The sequence below is a fragment of the Gobio gobio genome, assembly GCF_949357685.1.
Source record: "Gobio gobio genome assembly, chromosome: 19".
Classification (NCBI taxonomy): domain Eukaryota; kingdom Metazoa; phylum Chordata; class Actinopteri; order Cypriniformes; family Gobionidae; genus Gobio; species Gobio gobio.
In genome coordinates this window covers 24,612,051-24,632,508 of record NC_137112.1, presented here as the reverse complement: position 1 = coordinate 24,632,508, position 20,458 = coordinate 24,612,051, and the positions used below count along the sequence as shown (strand labels likewise).

The window sequence follows — 20,458 nt, the reverse complement described above, 5'->3', positions numbered from 1 at the left end:
CATGAAGATACATTTTTGATTGTTATTCATACACATTACGACGTTGTTTGGAGACCTTTATTTTGAAACGCCCTTGCAGTGTTTCGCTTCACGCTTTCCGCTGACGTCCGAGATGCCTGGAGAATAAAAACATTGCTACTTGCCCACAGGTAGGAAGCAGAATTGGTTTTACTTTACTCAGAAATGTTGGCAGAAACTATAGCACGTCTACTATGTACAAGGCCACATAATTGGTTATCAACTAAGAAACTTAAATGCACTGCCCGTTGCTAAAACATATTTTCTCCTGATATGTCTGACAGAGTAATTAGAATATATTCTGACCGGAATTATTCAAACCTAGGGAGCTGCCTACCTGGGCAGCAACTATGATGCCCAAACGTGCTGTCTGTGTAGGCTGCTCACTAGGTACGCACCTGTTTGATTAGATTAAGTAAGTTACTGTGAATAGCCTGTCCTTCACTTCACACACAAACCCCTTTTCGCCCTAGGAGGACCTTATATTTTTTTTTAGGTCTTCAGAAGGCCATGGGGAGGAATACAGGTGTGTTTGGACCAGCTGAGTTCATATCAGAGCTCTGTCACACTAATGTAGACAGACCATTTCCTCTGTGGCAGAATGGCACCATCAGTCCCTGTGTCAACCAGCTTCTGTTGGGATCACTGTTACATGCTGCTATTGCAATCATCAGTGCCTGTTACATTAGTGTGCCCAGGTGAGTGTAAAGCTATTATATAAGGCTTATGCTGAAATACACGTTCATTTTTTTTGTTGCTTAATGAGATAAATAAATAAAAAATTATACTTGTATTAATCGATGCATACAATTGATCAAAGGTTCTTTCAAACTTTTAATTATCAAAGAATCCTGAAAAAAAATTATCAAAAGTTTCCACAAAAATATTAAGTACCACACCTGTTTTCAACATTGATAATAATAGGAAATGTTTCTTGAGCATCAAATCAGCATATTAGAATGATTAGTAGGATATGACACTGAAGACTGGAGTAATGATGCTGAAAATTCAACGTTGCCTTCACAAGAATAAATTACATATTTAAAAATATATTCAAATAAATAAAAATAAAAAAAACTGTTATTCGACTTTATAACGTCACAATATTACTATTTTACTGTTTTGATCAAATAAATGAGGGCATAAGAGACTTCTTTCAAAAACATTAAATCTTTCGAATGGTAGTGTATGTGTGAAAATCTCAGGTGAAAGTCAACATGTCATGAAATCAAAATGGACCCTGTTTACTTGCATAAAACACAATCTTATTCTAAAGGGACAGTCATATTTACCTTTTTCAACCAATTTCGCAACACGTTCAAGATGGTCATGCAGAATCACCGTGCTGACTAACAGAAAAATTATGTTTTGAAAGTGAGCTGCACTTCATCTCTACACTATTGGCAATAGACCTTTTTTGCCCTAAAATTAAGCCACAAATTTTGTGAATGTGACCGCATCTTTAGTCATGATCCAATCAATTCTGGTTGTTAAAATCAAGTCCTGACCAACTTTTGTTTAATATTCCTCTTAGTAATACATCAGATTATGGATTTAAAGTGGGTTGCATTTCATATTGACTTTCATCGTGTTAATTATCTTCTTGATGCCAAAATACTTTTCAAATTACATTTAAACAAATTATCTAATTAATATATATAATTGTTGTTTTATAACCCACAGACTTAGCCATATTGTATCCTCCCTTCCCATTGGCTGGGGCTTTAGGACCGCATCGACCGTGCTGTTAGCTCTCTTGTTTTTGGGAGACTTGGTCCTGGTTTTTGAGCTCCAGGCCCCAGACATTTATCTGGATGTCTTAGCCGATGGATGTGGCATACTGGCCTGGATGGTTCATTTTGGGGCCGTTTTGGCCTTACAAAGGACAGTGTACAGAAGGACTCGTGGTCCTGCTGTGCTTCCTGTACTGCTTATTCTCTCCATCCCTAATCTAGTTTTTACTCTCACTGCCTACATCCAAGAAGTCAATCACTTCGGAGTCTCAGAGCATCTGCAGGTTGTCCGTCTAGCTCTAACAGTAACCAGGGCTGCTCTGGTGCTGGTCTACCTGCTTGGTTATATCTTTCCCTGTTACAGAACTCAAAGGGACCTTCTGTCTTGTAATGCGGAAGACGTAGCTCCTTTGATTGTCTCCTTTGAACCTGATGGAGGGGTGACGGTAGCCGAGGATGGCTGCAGCTGGCTGTCCAGGCTCCTCTACCTGTGGCTGAACCCTTTGCTGACGCGAGGTAAACATGGAGAGCTGGAGAGGCCATGTGATGTCTTCCAGCTGCCACATCGACTACGTACCAAAGCAGTCAATCTCCGGTTCTACCAGTGTTGGCAGAAATGTGTCCATCCAAGAGGTCAGGAAAAACCTGAGAGACTGGATAGACTTTCAAGAGGAAACCTGCAGGACCACTCTTGGAGTGAGGCAGAGCCAGAGAGGATATGTGAAGGAGTTACGCAACATGATGTCAAACTTCTGCAAGTGTTGCACAAGGCCTTTGGTCTACGCTACTACCTGCTGGGTGTGTTGAAGTTAGTGGCTAGTATGCTAGCTTTTGCAGGACCCCTGCTTCTTGGTGAATTGGTGGGTTTCATGGAGACAGAGGGGGCACCACTGAGCAAGGGTGTGTGGTGTACCGTGGGGCTGTTTTCTAGTACCTTTCTTGCTGCCCTGCTGAGGAACGTCTTTGTTTATGAAGTATCAAAGGTTGCATTAGAAGCTCGGGCTGCTGTGATTTCCACCATATACAGCAAAGCTCTGAAAGTCAGTGGGTCTGCTCTGGCTCGCTTCAACATGGGCGAGGTTGTCAACTTCATGAGCACAGACACAGACCGTGTGGTGAATTTCTTCAACAGCTTCCATGAAGTTTGGAGTCTTCCCTTCCAGTTTGTCCTCGCGCTTTACCTGCTTTACCTACAGGTGGGCGTGGCCTTCTTAGGCGGAGTGGGCGTGGCCGTGCTTCTCGTGCCTTTGAATAAAGTCTTGGCTTCCAGAATTCTGGAAAACAATAAACATATGCTGCTACACAAGGATGGGAGAGTGAAGGTGGGACTATATGTTAATCTAATGATCTTGAATATTTGGCTTTGAGTAAATACACTACCATTCAAAAGTTTGGGGTCAAGATTTTCTTTGGAGAGAAAGAAATTAATACTTTTATTCAGCAAGGATGCATTAAATGAATCAAAAGTGACAGTAAAGACTTTTATAATGTTACGTACTATTTCTATTACAAATAAATGCTGTTCTTTTGAACTTTCTATTCATCACAGAATCCTGAAAATAAAATGTATCAGGGTTTACACAACTTAGCAACATTGATGATGATAAAAATGAAAAAAAGTTTCTTAAAGGGTAACGTCAGTGATTTAGCATCAAGCTTTGTATAAGTAAAAACCCGGTAGTATATTTGAATTATGGTACTTTCCCCCCTCATATCCCCCTGAGATGAGATAATTATGCATTTTAATTCTTTATTAATTATGCATAAAAATATCGTCATTTTGCGTCATCAGAGGATTTTTGGCCAGAGGCTAGAGACTACAGGAGCTAGTTCCGCATGTATTCAAGCCGCCCATAGGGGTGGGATCTCACTCACAGAATGTAAATGCGCACGCCGCTCAGCTCGGGCATTCATAACGAAGCGGTAAAGAGCAAAGTGAGTGTTTGAACTTTTCAATTAATTCCTATGAAAGTTTAGTTTCCACATGTGATCTGGGGCCTCATTTATAAACGTTGTGTACGCACAAAAGAAGGCGTACGCCACTCTCTACGCAATAATTGGTATTTATAAAAAGCAAACTTGACGGGAAAATGTGCGGTCCTTCACGCAAGCTCTGACCCAGGCGTACGCACAAAAGTACGCGTAAAAGTGTGTGAAACTGTAGTGTAGAACGTTGTTTAAAAGAAATGGCAATACTGCCTCTCATAAATAACTTGAAGACTTCACAAAGCAAGTCTTACAATTAACAGCCTACACGAACACCCGTTTGATCGATCTGCAGTGTAAAACAAACAAAATCAAACGAAAATTACAACAGAAATGCAAAAAAAAAAAAAAAAAGTGAAATATGTTCTGCAACAATATTGGCATGTTATGCAATTCATCCTCATAAATAATATGGTAAACAGAACGAAATAATGTACAAGACTGATATTATCGTCAATGTGTCCGTCTGGCGGAGCAGATATAGATGCAATTAGATAGACAGATGGATAGATAATTAGGGAGAAATATAGATAAATAGATGTATTAATTGTCCACTGGGGAAAGTTGTTCTTCTGTCATCAGCTACGGAATCATGGTATTCATGCAAATGCCTTTAGTTTGTTTTATTTTCGATAAAATAACATATGACGTATGTCTCAACCATTCAGAAAGCTGCAAGAAATGACATTTGCACTGAACTATTTCCCATTTCCACGTAGATAATAGGGATAGGGATTAATAGGGATTCCTCAATAATTGCCGCCAGTCTCTCATCAAGAGGGGTCTGCTCCGGTGTCCCCTTTCCCCCACCCGTGGCACTCTGGCGATGGAGCGCTAGACGCTTTTTTGCCTCGACTTTGATGTCAGACCATTTCTTTTCATTTTCGGCCATGGTCCGAGGTTGTGAGGCTACAGCATTTATGGCGTCTGCAACCTTTTGCCACTCAAGTGCCTTTTTGGCATTAGTAATGCCCACACTGTGCCCTCCAAAAAATATTTTTCTCCTCTTTTCCACCTCGCCAACGATAATTTCTACTTCACATTGAGTGAAGTTACGTTTTTTTGATTTCCTCTTTGTATTTGCCATGATTTCGCAATCGATGAATATTAACTTGTGGGCGTTTCACGGACTATTTATGGGCAACTATGGGCGTGACATGAAGCCGCAAAAGCTGCGCTACATTTAGAATTGATTGTGATTTATTAAGGGAAAACTGCGTAGGATGTGCGTGCGCACGGTTTTATAAATCCGAATATTTCTGTGCGTACGCACGTCCTATGTTTCATCCGTACGCCACTTCTGACGCAAATCCTACGCAAAGTTTTAGAAATGAGGCCCCTGATAACGCGGCAGACTGGACACGCGCCGAGAATGACAGCCGCGCTTACCTCAGCTCTTCTCATGATGAATGAGATCTGACTCCTGCTGCATCTGTGACGTGACTTTCGTTCGGCTCACTCACACTTAATTGAAAAGACAGTTTTTAATTTTAGTGTCTATTCTCTAACTGAACAAAATTATTTTATTACTATGAATATCAAAACCACGGTTGGTTGGTGCCGCGGTGGGCAAGTGATAACCAATAGCCGTGGCTTTGGGAGTGGCCTCGTAGGGCAGGGAAGCAAGTGCATTCTGGGAGTTGTTATCTTTCATCCACATGAGACAAAAATACATTTTCTGTCTTTTCTCAGTCTAGAAGGCACCAAATTCAAAAATAATTTCACATTTCTACTACATAAATGACACAGTTTAAATACACATTCATCCAGAAGTGCCCCTTTAAGCATCAAATCAGCATATTAAAATGATTTCTGAAGGATCATGTGACACTAAAGACTATTCAGCTTTGCCATAACAGGAATACAGTAATGTATGAAAATAGAAAACGTTTATTTTAAATTATATTTTTAATCAAATAAGCCTCGACAGCCTTGGTGAGCATAAGAGACTTCTTTCAAAAACATTTAAAAGTCTTACCGACCCCAAACTTTTGACTGTAGTGTTATACAGTGGTTCTCAACCAGGGGGGCTCTGCAGACTTCCAAGGGAGCCTCAATATGACTTAGATGAATTACACATATTCAAGACAATAGAAGCATTCAAATGAGCTATAACAACCTTCTAGAGCTATCTAGACCTGGAAATTAAATAATTAAAATTGTAAATTAATAAATAAAATAAAAAAATTAAGCTATATTTTTTTTTAGTGTAGAAATTGAAAAAAAAAAAAAAATGTATCCAGTAAATCATGAACGGCTAGAGAAGTCATTGGGATTTTGAATATTGTTGTTGATGACGGGGGGCCTTGAAGTCCAAAAGGTTTAGAACCACTGGTGCAGTCACTTCCAGTGGATAATCAAATATCTGATATAATTTGTCTAAAGCTAATGACAGAGATACTCTTTGGAATTCGGGTCCTGAAGTACTATAATTGGGAGGAGCACTTCACTCAAAAGATTGCGGAGGCCCGTAAAAAAGAGCTACATCACCTGAAAATTCTGAAGTACCTGGATGCTGTATGTGTGTACACCTGGGCGGCTCTGCCTGTGGTCATCTCTATCCTCACCTTCATCACATACGTCCTGCTGGGAAACAATCTCACCGCTGCAAGGGTGTGTAGGTCACACTTTAAAGGAATATACTGGGTTAAATGCAACATCTGTCTCATTGTCTTCTTATTTAGGTGCAATATACCACAGCTTAAATGTTTCATTAAAGGGTAACAGAGTCTGCTCTGCGTTTAAATATTTAAAATATTTTTGTATCAATGGCTAAATATTGTTCTACACCTTCACTGAATTTTATATTTTGCTTTGCAGGTGTTTAGTACTCTGGCTCTTGTGGGGATGCTCATTCTGCCCCTCAATGCCTTTCCCTGGGTGCTGAATGGAACCCTGGAAGCTAAAGTATCTTTAGACCGCATTCAGCGCTTCCTCACGCTACAGGATCAGGACCTCACCGTCTATTACACTCAAGGTACCTGACCTGTGTCTGAAAGGTTCAAATAATCCATAGCACAACCCAAAAATCCTAGTCTGGTGTTATTTAATGTTTCTGTTATACTGTTATAACATGGAATATTTTATTCTGATGCAGGCTTTCTCTTTTGATTAAAAGCTGATAATTATTTGAAATAATTATTTAAAATGAAAAATTTAAATAAATAATTGTATAAATAAAACAAAACACTAAAAAAGATTAAATATTTGATGTGTACTTGAATAAATATTTTATGTATGGTACCCTAACAGATGTTAGGGTACCATAAATACAAATGTGTTTTAAATAACTGAAATAAAATACCTGAAATGTCAGGGAGTACTTCAAAGGTGTTTTTAACAACTCATAATGGAAAAACTGCACATAATGAAATAAGTATTAAATTATTATTGTAATAAAATGTTCATAATGTAATCATTATCATTATGATCTCATTAAATCAAACATTGATACATTTATTACATTATAAATGTCATATTTTCATTATTGTAATAGCTTTTAAAACATAAAAAATATTAGTATTCCCTTTCCCTTACAGTACATTTTTAAAAGTCTAAATCCAGTCTTAAACTACCTGCGAAATGCAACAGATTTAAATATTCATGCTATTATTATTATTATTATTATTATTATTATTATTATTATTATTACTAATAATAAACAAAGCATTTGTATTCCTTTACAGTACATTTGGAAAATCTAAATCCAGTCTTAACCTGCCTACAAAATACGCTAGATTACTGATACTACTACTACTAGAACTACTACATTACTACTAGTAGTAGAGCAGTTTAAAGGTGCAATAGTTCTGATTTTATTTATTTATCTAAATTTTTAAAACGTACTGTAAAGGAATACCAATGCTTTTATGGAATTCTGAAGCTGCCAATATTAAAAATAAATAAATACATAAATATACAAATAAATGTAAAAAAGCACAAATAAATAAATAAATAAATAAATAAATAAATAAATATACATAGAAAAGAAAAAAAATAAATAATTATTTATACATTTATTTCCTTATTTATGTATATATAATTTTTTTTCCATATTCATTTATTTATACATTTATGTATTTCTACATGCGTGGTTTACCTCAGACATAGCAATCGAGCTCAGAGTAGGCAAAGGGCGAATCATTGAGGCCACAGTGACACCCTGTGGTCGAAATACAATAAATACAGCCTACTGACGTTGATACTGTCTGTGACTTGGATTGGTAAATGGCTAAAATCTTAAATCTTACTGTGTGACATGGATAGGCTACTCTTTGTTCCGGACATGGCCGTAGAACATCGTCTGGTCTGGATTTGTAAAATGTCCTGGGCTAACAAACATGAACAGCAACATCTTCAACAGACAGGGACTCTGAAATGGAAGCGCTTGATATTTTCCATTAGCGGTCAGAACACACGGAAAGGAAGCAGCGCACATATAGGCTGCAGTGACGTCGACGCAATGCATTCGAAACGAGACCACAAATTCACTTCACATTCATATTTCCTATTTGTACAAGCATAACATGTGACAAACACTCCAGAAGTTTCCTTTTTTACATTTATTTGTATATTTGTTTATTTTTAATATTGGCAGCTTTGGAATTCCATATGCTTTATGTTTAATAAACATAAAATAAATAATAATATTATGACATGTTTTTATAATGTAATAATTTTCTCATAATGTAATTTTTTATTACATTATTATGAACATTATAATTAATGTAATGCTTATTACATTCTGTGCAGTTGCTACAGTGTTTGAATGGCAAAACATTTGGGGAATCACTATTCTGATTCATCAGTGTTTTTGTTTTTCTTGTTACTTGCCATTTAAACACGGTTATGAAATTCACCTAAATGAAACTGTTTATTCATGGCAAATTCATATAATTAATAATTTACATAAAACATTGATTTCATATGTCATTATATTTCTGCAGTGTGTCCTGAGGACCCTCTGTCTGCTGTTCAGATGGACCAGGCGAGTTTCTCCTGGAAACAGTCAGAGGATCCAGATTCTGTCAGTGTACCTCATGACAAGACGGAGGACGGGTCACCAGCACGCAGCTTTTATCTGCATGCACTCAATCTCAGCATTAAAAGGGTATGTGCTGCAGCAGGAGCAGGTCTTGTGCTTTATTTAAATAAATAAATAATAAATAAGTTTATTTTATATAGCGCCTTTCTCAAACCCAAGGTCGCTTAACATAGCAGAAGGAAGCATAGCAACAAACAGACAAACAAAATAATATCAATAACAATACAACAAAATAAGCTGTGTATGGAGCTATGTGTTGGGTGTAGAAGAGAAGTGATCATTAAACAAAAAGGTCTTGAGATGTGCTTTGAAGAGGGGAAGAGATGGACAGTCACGAAGAGGTTGGGGGAGGGAGTTCCAGAATTTGGGGGCCAAGGCACTAAAGGACCTGCCACCCAGAGTGGAGAGTCTGGTACGGGGGATGACTAGGCGGTTTTGATCAGAGGATCTGAGTGAGCGGGAGGGAGTATAAGGGGTCAAGAGGTCGCAGATGTATGGGGGAGCAAGGTTGTGGAGTGCTTTGAAAGTGAGTAGTAGTACTTTGTATTTAATCCGAGACCGAACTGGTAGCCAATGAAGTTGATGGAGAATGGGGGTGATGTGTGCTGATCGTTTGGTATGGGTGAGGAGCCTGGCTGCAGAGTTTTGAATGTATTGTAATCTTTGAAGGGATTTAGAGGGGAGACCAAGGAAGAGTGAGTTGCAGTAATCTAGACGGGACATAATGAATGAGTGGACCAAAGTCTGTGCATCACTAGCAGAGAGGAAGGGGCGGAGGCGGGCAATGTTGCGGAGGTCTTAGTGAGTGATTTGATATGGTGGTCAAAGGTGAGGGTTGAATCAAGGTGAATGCCAAGGTTTTTGACAACCGGGGTGGAGTGGAAAAGTGAACCATCAATGTTAAGAGTGACAGTTTGAGGTTTGGAGAGCATGCTTTTGGGGCCAATCAGCAGAATTTCTGTTTTATCTGTATTGAGTTTGAGAAAGTTGTTTTGCATCCAGGATTTTAAATCAGAAAGGCAGTCAGTGAGGGAGCGTGGTGGGGGGTCAGAGGGAGAGGTAGTGGTAAGATAGAGTTGAATGTCATCTGCATAGCAGTGGAAATTTAGACCGTGTCTGCGGATGATCTGGCCAAGAGGGAGGATGTATATGAGAAAGAGGAGGGGCCCAAGAACAGAACCCTGGGGGACACCACGATTGAGCTACATATGTTATTTGAAACATATGTAGCTCAATTGTGTCACCATGATAAATAGAGATAGAGAGAAGTCTCCTTTCAAAATGTGTTTTGTTGCAGGTTTGAATAATGAAAAAGTATGTTAGTTTGTAAATGTCTTCTTTCTGGCTCCAGGGCTCTCTGGTGGCTGTGGTGGGAAAAGTTGGTTGTGGGAAAAGTTCTTTGTTGGCTGCCATAACAGGAGAGCTTACCAGGTACTAATTTAAAATATCTCTAGCAATGTGAGTCTGTAAGTAAAAAAAAAAAGTCAATTATGCTCAATTATTTGATCAAAAATACAGTAAAACCAGTAATATTGTGAAATATTACAATTTAAAATAACAGTTTTCCGTAAAATGTACAGTGGAGGAAATAAGTATATTGTATTTAATGGTGGAAAAGCCTTTGTTTGCAATGACAGCTTTAAGAAGCTTCATGTATGAACAAACTAATTCTCTATAAACTAAGACTCTTGCGAATATTCATATATCTTCAGTTCCTTCCACAAATGCTCTATTGGAGCTGGTGATTGACTTGTCATCATGTCAATATTTCTGATGTTCCTTCCACTCGCGGATAATGGCCCCAATGGTGCTTTCAGGAACATTTGTGACCCTAGACCACAAAACCAGTCGCAAGGGTATATATGTGGCAATAGCCAACAAAACATTGTATGGGTCAAAATGATAGATTTTTCTTTTATGCCAAAAATCATTAGGATATTAAGCAAAGATCATGTTCCATGAAGATATTTTGTAAATTTCCTAACATAAAAATATAAAAAATGTATTAGTAGTTGTAATATAAAAAGCTAAGGACTTCATTTGGACAACTTTAAAGGCGATTTTCTCAATATTTCGATTTTTTTGCACCATCAGATTCAAAGATTTTCAAATAGTTGTATCTCAGCCAAATATTGTCATATCCTAACAAACCACATCAATGGAAGTCTTATTTATTTTACAATTTCAAAAAATTGACCCTCTTGACTGGTTTTGTGGTCCAGGGTCACATTTAGGAGTTGAGAAATCCGTCAGTAACCAGTGCCGTTGTTATGTAGCACAACGATCTTGTTGCAAAGGTCTTGGGAGAGCTCTTTGCCTCTACCCGTCATGAGATGTTTATATGCTTTCATTCAGAAGAGGATAAGCCTTTTTCTAACCTATTAACATGCATAAGTAATAATGCACTAATATAATAAGTGCCTACAAAAGAGAGTATGTGTTAGTGTGTTCAATACTTTTTCCCTGTGCCATACCACTTTATTAAATATAACTTTTTTTTAATAAATTGTAATTTTATGATTTCTTTATCTGCATAGATTTATTGAGTTAATACCAATGTCTGATCAAAATGTCATGTGAATTGCTGTAGTGGAACTGTTTAATTACCACTTTATAATAACTACATGCTATGAATTATTAGTAAATAGTGAATTCATCATTTATAAAGCATTAATAGACATTACTAAGCAGTTTATAAATACAGCTATACATGCTTTATGCGTGATTTATAAGCATATCTATAATGTGTTTAATAATTGTATTTTCATACTTTATAGATGATCAATTTATCGTTTCCAAATTAAGTATTACATTATTTACAAACCAGTTGTTTAGGAGTTGTCAGTGGTTCATCAGATCATTTAAAAAATTTTAAGTAAAGGATTAATAAACTATTTAAATATACATTTATACATCTTATTATTTAGACATATAGTAATAGTTGCTCAGTGTGTTAATAAATACTTTATTAACACGTATTTCTAATGTAATTCATGATTAATTCAGGTGGTTATAAAACATTTACTAGTTGTCAGTATTTCTGTGCGCTAAAGTGAGGACGATTTATGCCTCGTAAAGCTTTTACAAAAGAGATGTAAAGGCTTGGTTTATTCATTGCTGAACTTTTCTTCTGATATTTAAATAGTTATACATTTTGATATTGAAACCCTCATTATTTTTGCAGTTTTGTAAGGTTCTGCAAGTGGCACAGATATTAGACACTTAACATCGTTCATGATTTTGTGGTTTTGTCTCCAATAGGTGTGGAGGGGAAGTATCCGTTCAGGGAAGAGAGCAGGGATTTGGATTGGCCGTCCAGGAGCCGTGGATCCAGCATGCAACAGTGCAGGACAACATTCTTTTTGGCAGGGACTTGGACAGCATGTTCTATCAAGCTGTGATTGAGGCCTGTGCCCTTGCTGATGACCTAAATGTGGGTGTATAACTACTAGCTATCTTTATTTGGCAGTTTTTCCCATGAATTGCTTGTTTGAATATGCTATTTTGTTCAGATCTTGCCGGGTGGTGATCAGACAGAGGTGGGAGAGAACGGTGTGACACTGAGCGGAGGACAGAAAAGCCGTCTCGCTTTGGCCCGGGCTGTTTATATGGTGCAATGTTTTACATCAGATACGATGATTGATTCTCTAAAAGGCTCAAACAGAAAGTTCATACAGATTCGGGGAGAAATATGATGTGTGTATTTATTGTGCATTTCATATTTCAGGATAAAGAAATCTATTTGCTAGATGATCCTTTAGCAGCTGTGGATGCTGATGTTGCCCATCATCTCATGGAGAAATGCATCTTGGGAATTCTCAAAAACAAGACCAGAATCCTTTGTACTCATCGCATAGAGTTTGTGGATAAGGCAGATGTGGTGGTGCTGATGGACAATGGGATGATTGTAAAAACAGGTACCATCACTAGGCATGCCCTCTTGGCTATTTACTACCGAATGTCAAAAAACAGAAGCTTTTTGTGAGTTTATTAATGAATTGACTAATTCATTTACTAATACAATTCTGCTTTGTCTGTTTTTGTGGTTAAGGGACGCCAAATGAAGTCCTTTCTCTGGTAAAAACCCCTAAAGACAGCAAGAACAACAGCAATGCTAAAGAGAAAGGTACTGATGCTTTTCAAATGAGCGAACCATTTCCATTTTTTTTTCTTGGTGCACGTCAACTGTGAGTATGCAAATAAACCTTATTTCTCAGATGCTATAGTCAGAGAGGAGGAGGAGGAGGTCAATGAGCCAGAGCTAGAATCAGAGCTAAAGATGTTTGGGGAGGAGCAGAAGCAAATGGGAAAGCTGTCCTGGGCTGTGTACTGCTCCTATTGGAGAGCAGTGGGTGGATGCTTGGCTGTAGCTGTTCTGCTCTCCCTTTTCCTAATGCAAGGTACTAACAACTGTATCAATATTAGCTGTATGTATTATAAAAGTATCGCTATAAGAAAGTCACTGCACTATTGTATCGTTAATACTTTGATTTGCTTTATACAGTCACCAAAAATGTGTCCGACTGGTGGCTCTCTCATTGGATTTCACATATGAAGGACAATACGACGGAGCTGGTGTCACTGTCAGCTGATCCACTCTTTACTCTGGCTTTCCTCTCTCCTGAGAGACTTATGTGAGTTAAACACATAACCATCTATTTACACAACCATTCAAAAGTTTGGGGTCAGTAAGATATTTTTAATGTTTTTGAAAGAAGCCTCTTCTGCTCACCAAGGCTGCATTACAGTAAAATAGTAATCTTGTGAAATATTATTGATACAGTGCAGTGTGATCCAGGCAAACTAGCAATGATTATGTCAGAGATCACATTTTGAATAAGGAATAACACATTTTATTAAAGCTGCAATATGTAATTTTTCGCCACTAGAGGTCGCTTAATCACAACAAAGGTGTAGCTTGATGAAGATATGATTTTGTGGAGCTTTTAATGTGCCACAGACGAGCGCTTCCACTTTTTCCGGTCATGCGTATACAGTGCTGTTTTATCATATTATTCATTATTTGAGTCTGTTGAAAGTTATGTTATAATGCTCTGTGCTTTTGCAGTAAGATAGATCAATATTAGGCATGGTAAAACATGGTACTCGCGGTAAATCAAGAAAGCAAGATTCAATAATGACTAAACGTGTTGAGCTATATAACAATGATTCGTTTCTTGTCAATGAATGTATCCAAACAGTTGCTCGGCTGTCAAATAAAACGCATAATATATTAAAGCGTTAATAAAAATTGGTGTTTCCATAGTTTCTACAAATTAAAATTGAGGGTAACACGGGTATGATGTCATTGATAGTCATTGATTTCTCTGGATTTAAACATTCTTGGAAACTTTTAGGATAATGTAAGTAATACACAAGTCAACAAAATATATAACACTGTTCTAGTGGTTGCTGGATTTTAATCCAAAAATCTTACATATTGTGCCTTTCAATAAAATGTAAAAGTATAAAGACAACAAATTAATTGAGTAAATATTAAAACTGTAATAGCAAATACGTTTCTTTCAAGACAAGATAGAATACATCTATTTTTGTCAATAGATTATAATAAAACCCAAAGTAATGTATCTAATAGATTAAGTTTGTGAATAGTAGAGAATAGAGAATGAAAGGCCCGAATGAAGTAAGATGTACAATTCTTTGTACTTCTCTTGAAATCATTTAAAGGGTTAGTTCACCCAAAAATGAAAATAATGTCATTTATTACTCACCCTCATGCTGTTCTACACCCGTAAGACCTCCGTTTATCTTCAGAACACAAATGAAGATATTTTTGTTGAAATCCGAAGGCTCAGTGAGGCCTGCATAGGCATCATCAATGTAATTTACACTCTCAAGATCCATTAATGTACTAAAAACATATTTAAATCAGTCCATGTGAGTACAGTGGTATAATATTAATATTATAAAGCGACGAGAATATTTTTCGTGCGCCAAAAAAACTAAATAACGACTTATATAGTGATAACCGATTTCAAAACACTGCTTCATGAAGCTTCGGACGGACACGAATCAGCGAGTCGAATCATGATTCGGATATATAATTTTATACCACTGTACTCACATGGACTGATTTAAGTATGTTTTTAGTACATTAATGGATCTTGAGAGTGTAAATTATATTGATGCCTTCAGATTTCAACAAAAGTATTTTCATTTGTGTTCCGAAGATGAACGGAGGTCTTACGGGTGTGGAACGGCATGAGGGTGAGTAATAAATTACATTATTTTCATTTTTGGGTGAACTAACCCTTTAAGGATGCACTCAAGACAATATGCACCCTAGCAGGTCTTAATTAGGTCACCATGTCCTTGTAAGCAATTGTGGTTTGAACACCGTTAATGGAATGTAGCAGATCTTGCATTATATAATTTCAGCAGTGATGAAAATAGACGCACTTTTATACCTTGGCACATCATGCAATCAAGTCTGAAGGAAAATGCACAAATAAATCAATAGCGTACAGGAAAAACCATGTAACAAGGTATAAGAAAGATCCATAATTCATAAATAAAAGATTAAAAAGATTCAAGAAAACATTAATAAAATAATAAAATTCAACAAATTCAATAATCACTTCACATTTACAAAGGCAGAACATTCTATAATTACATATTTTCCAATACAATAAGACTTGCATACTAATACTAAAATGTCATGTTTTTTGCATCTAAATGTAAAACATAGGAATGTTTAGTCTGGATATCTCATTTAAGTAAATATCAAAATCTTATTTTATGTTTTATAATGTTCTGTTTTAGGTAGATGCTTTACAGAACTTTTGTTTCTGTCTTGTGCCACAGTTGGAACTCATTTAACTTGACTTGACTGGTTTATCTCTCTCTACTCCATAACTTATCAGATTCCATGCACCTGACAGAGGTTCACAGACTTCTGGAAATATGAGCTCTGAGCTGAAGTTTTACATGACTGTGTATGGATCACTGGCAGGAGCAAACACTGTATTTACAGCTGCCCGTGCGTTTCTCTTTGCCTACGGAGCAATCTGTGCTGCTACTGTCGTTCATAAGAGACTTCTGTCTAGTGTGCTTAAGGTAATGATCTTTGTCTCTGCATCTCTGATTGCGAGCGATTACTAGGCCCAGTTGATTAAAAGTAATTGCTAAAATGAGTAAAATTGTTTGCAGATGTCACTACTTGGTTTAATATTTTGTATCTAAGTACAATTTTAATATATAATCTAAATGTGATATAATAATAATATTTAAGTCATTATACATTATTGTATATTATAATAAATGTGTGTATTTACATTTTTCATATCTGCTTCTCCCATTCTAGGCCACTATGACGTTTTTTGACACTACACCCTTGGGTCGTATCCTAAATCGATTTTCCTCAGATATTAACTGTGTGGATGACTCTCTCCCCTTTGTCTTAAACATCCTCCTGGCCAATGTCTTTGGGCTGCTTGGGATGCTTATCGTCATGACCTATGGGCTGCCTTGGGTGCTACTTCCTTTGGTTCCTCTCGGGGTTCTCTACTACCAAACTCAATGTTTTTATCGCCACTCGTCCCGTGAGCTGAAACGCCTGTGCAGCCTCACTCTTTCTCCAGTTTATTCACACTTCTCGGAAACCCTCAGCGGCCTGTCCACAGTGCGGGCCAGTGGACACACTACCAGGTATGAAATAGTTTTTTCAGAAGAACAGCATTTTTTTTTTCTCAAATAATTGAAATGACCTTGAATCAAAAGGGTTTGGTTTAAAGAAATGTCTGGGTTATTTAAGAAAGAAAATCATTTTTTTCTGACCTATGATTATTATTAGGGGCCAAGCACCGAAGGTTATAAAATTTGCCACACTGATAGAGGACTGGCCCAACATTAACTATACCAATTTTGGAGTCTCTAATTCCATCCTAATTCTTACTTCTGTGCTAATATTCCGTAGTGCCAATTTTCCCACCAAAAAACTTTCCCACTTTTTCGAACTCCTCCTAGACCGTTTATCCGATTTGCACGAAAATTGAACCAGAGCATCTTCAGACATAATGACAAAAAGTTATGGAATTCAAGTTGATTCATCAAATTGTTTTCTAAAAATGCGCAAACGAATTTTACGTAGCACTTGCGAAAATAGACATAAAAATAGACGAAAAATTGCTTTTTTTGGCTAACTTAAAATGGCTAACTTCTGAAAGGTTTTCCCAAAATATAAAAGTGGTCTCTCGTTAGATTTGGTCAAATGATGTCCAATTTTTCTATCCAATAAAATGCTGTATATCATGAACGCATTAGCTTATCGTTACGAAACTCGGTATGGGTCATTGGCACGTTGCCCTGAAGGAGCCTGAGAAGTTTCGTGCCAGCGCCACCTAGTGGTAAAATCAAATATTCACATGCTTATAACTTTGGATTTGGTTGACTTATTTTCATGGGATTCCTGAATCCTTGCCGAGTCCAACAATACCAAACATGCTAGATTTCGCCTTCTGGTTTGTTCAACGTTGTGATTTAGTGTTTAAACAACTTTCGTGAATTTTTTCGAAACCGTTAGTCCGATCGAGATGAAACCACCGTAGGAAAATCGGAATTATAGCGGGATAAAAAATGCAATCAAAGTCAGGTGTGGGTTATTTTTTATATGCTTATAAATACAAATGTCTATAACTCCTAAATGAAATTAGATATTTTCACCAAATTTGACACGCTTATATATATGGGGGCACTCTGAAGACAAAAAAATTGGTGGGATACGCTATAATCACACCTGCAAACTTGTCGCTTTTCGGCGACAATCGCCGTTTTCTTGGTCAATTGGGTCATTTACGTGAATCGCGTAGAACCGGAGAGTTTTTGTTTTGGGTGGGCGGGGGGGTAAGTTCGGTGCACGCGTGTAACGTTACCGAACGGTTTCCGGGTGCAATCTTTAACAGTTCACAGTCGGCTTGTTTTAAGCGCGGAACACACTTAAATCCGAGTTCCCACACTAACATTAAGTATTCAGTCCATTTTATCACGAAATTCAAACGATAAATGCTGTTTTGACGCTCTATGTGGCGTGACTGGTCACTGATCACACTTCAAGCGGCCACGCAACGCGCACGAACGCGATCATCTGTGAAGGCGATCGATCATCTCTTACTAAAGTATAAACATGAATGACCATCTGAAGGTATGCTGAGGATACATTACAACTTACTGTCATGTATATATGTGGTGTAATCGCTAAATCAGTGTTTCAACGGCGGAAAGACGTCAATAAAACTGCTGTAAACTAAACAACGTCATGTAATGTTAGCATCACATTTACCTCAGGCAATCATTCAGTGTCCACAGAATTTTATTCACAAGAGAAATCAACTCTTTCACTAAATATATGCTCTATATTAGCCTATATATTCATTATATTCTACTTAACCTGTTAGTGATGTCTTGATTATTTCATGCATGTTAAATAAACCTGTCATGAAAATGACACACACTGTGCATAAATTATTATATTTCAACGAATTGGAGAAAAAAAACTATTTTATAATTAGATTTAGAAGTTAATGCAGAAACTGCCTTATGTGAAGTTTACATGTTTGCATACAATGTGTTATTTGAGTGTTGATTATTATACCTAAAAATAAATAGCAACTGAATTTAGGCTAATAGTTTGGGCTCTATTTTGTTAATCTTTAATATCAATGTGCAAGTAAGGGCTCCCTATATAATTAACAGAAATATCTTCAATAAACTTTTAGATATGATTTAATTCATTCAAGGACAGACACTTTTTTTCTTCTTCAGTAAACCACTGTTAAATATAAAAAATAAATAAAAAGCAATTTTGTAAAACTGCTGTAGGCCTACCGAACTCGTATTGAACCGTGATTTCAAAACCGAGGTACGTACCAAACCGTGAGTTTTGTGTAGCGTTACACTCCTACTGTCAGTCTTTTATTTTTTTGTGACCACTGTAAAAAAAAAACACTTCCTTGAGTTCCAGGCGTTTCCGTGTTGTAAATAAAATCATTTTTAAAATATTAAATGTGTCATTCTCTTTAAGTCACGCTCAGAAATGTGTCATTTGCATATTAACCCCCCCCCCCCCCCGACACTGTCACCTTTTTTACTCTGAGGAGTTTGCAGGTCTGTATAATTAAACAAAACATGTAATTGGCTCTATACAACTCAATGTATTTATGTTTCAACCTTTTTGCTTAAAATTGTGTATATATTTTTTGTTTTGCATAATTCACACTGATTTAAATTTTTTAATAAAAAAAGGATTTTCACTTGTGTATTAAAGAAATGACTGTAATAAAAAAAAGAATTTTAACTTGTGTAATTTCTTCTGTAATCTGTATTTTTCTCAGTTGACTTTGAGGTGAAATATGACCTGGACATTTGTGATTTGTAATCCTACATATTTTTATGTGTTTGAGAGCAGATTTGAGGAGGAGAATGAGAGGCGTCTAGAACAGAATCAGCGATGTCTCTTCAACAGTAATGCTGCCATGCAGTGGCTGGACATTCGGCTGCAGATGATTGGTGTTACCGTAGTAACCGGCATCAGCGTGATCGCTGTGATCCAGCATCAACTCAAATCCATCGATCCAGGTTAACCTCTTTATGAGATAAGAGTATAAATTGACATTTTTGGCATTTAACAGATGCCGGCTTTAAACCGGCTTTGGCTTCATGTCAGACTGCCATGGTCAACAGAGCATCCAGAACATTTTCTACTGGGAATTGAGTGCTACCTTTACAAACAAAATTTTTTACAAAAATAGAAGATTGGAAGATTGTTATTTCTGTATCTTAACTATTTTTCAAAACAACATCAAATCCGAAAGCCATGTCTATTACTGGCTTGTGTAGACACAGACAAATTCACATGTACTTCATTGGTCTCTATTGGGACATTTAGGAAACTCTGCTCAACTGCACTATTGTCCAATTTCATAAGAGCATTGTGCCGTTCAACCATAAGGCATTTATGGTTTTATGGCAAATGGTTTCAAGATATTGAAATTTGAAGTACTAAAGTCTTGGCTCTTCTCTTTTTTGTTCTGTCAGGTCTGGTAGGTCTGTCTCTGTCCTACGCACTGTCCATCACCAACCTGCTGTCAGGGCTGATTTTCAGCTTTGCACAGACAGAGATGCAGTTGGTAAGCATTGAACGTACCGAGGAGTATTCCACCAACATCCCGCAGGAGCCTCAACATGCCAGCATTGAGGTTAGAGGAGTGATCTTTAGCCCAAAAACTGAATCTGGTTTGGTCAAAAATACAGAAAAAAAACAGTAATATTGCGAAATATTATTACAATTTGATATAATGGTTTTCTATTTTAATATAATTTAAAATATAATTTATTTCTGTGATCTAAAGCTGAATCTTTAGTTTGGTAAAAAAAAAAATACACTACTGTTAAAAAGTTTTTGTCTTTTTTTAAAAGAAATTAATACTTTTATTTAGCAAGAATGTGCTAAATTGATAAGAAGTTATAGTAAAGATGTATATTGTTAGAAAGATTTATATTTTAAATAAATGCTGCTCTTTTTTTAAACATTTTATTCATCAAAGAAACCTGAAAAAAGTATCACAGGTTATAAAAAAAATATTAAACAGCACAACTGTTTCCAACATTGATAATAAATCAGCATATTAGAATGATTTCTGTAGGATCATGTGACACTGAA

General features: G+C 36.7%; 1 protein-coding gene across 2 annotated transcripts in view; it reads left to right on the top strand.

Annotated features, from left to right (window-relative positions):
• Positions 1-81: 81 nt before the first annotated feature.
• The window catches only part of abcc10 (ATP-binding cassette, sub-family C (CFTR/MRP), member 10), a 26,765-nt gene continuing 6,388 nt past the window's right edge, over positions 82-20,458 (top strand). The window contains exons 1-18 of one of the 2 annotated variants that reach the window (XM_079845082.1): positions 103-149; positions 303-408; positions 492-716; positions 1,702-3,073; positions 6,123-6,350; positions 6,558-6,714; positions 8,684-8,847; positions 10,133-10,212; positions 12,043-12,214; positions 12,294-12,392; positions 12,509-12,698; positions 12,833-12,907; positions 12,999-13,181; positions 13,286-13,415; positions 15,666-15,858; positions 16,106-16,449; positions 19,205-19,374; positions 19,834-19,994. In XM_079845082.1, coding sequence (XP_079701208.1) covers positions 529-716; positions 1,702-3,073; positions 6,123-6,350; positions 6,558-6,714; positions 8,684-8,847; positions 10,133-10,212; positions 12,043-12,214; positions 12,294-12,392; positions 12,509-12,698; positions 12,833-12,907; positions 12,999-13,181; positions 13,286-13,415; positions 15,666-15,858; positions 16,106-16,449; positions 19,205-19,374; positions 19,834-19,994 — 3,906 coding nt within the window. In that variant the 5' untranslated portion in view covers positions 103-149; positions 303-408; positions 492-528. Of the gene's footprint in view, positions 150-302; positions 409-491; positions 717-1,701; positions 3,074-6,122; positions 6,351-6,557; positions 6,715-8,683; positions 8,848-10,132; positions 10,213-12,042; positions 12,215-12,293; positions 12,393-12,508; positions 12,699-12,832; positions 12,908-12,998; positions 13,182-13,285; positions 13,416-15,665; positions 15,859-16,105; positions 16,450-19,204; positions 19,375-19,833; positions 19,995-20,458 lie in introns of both variants that reach the window. The other variant, XM_079845081.1, reaches the window with a different exon arrangement.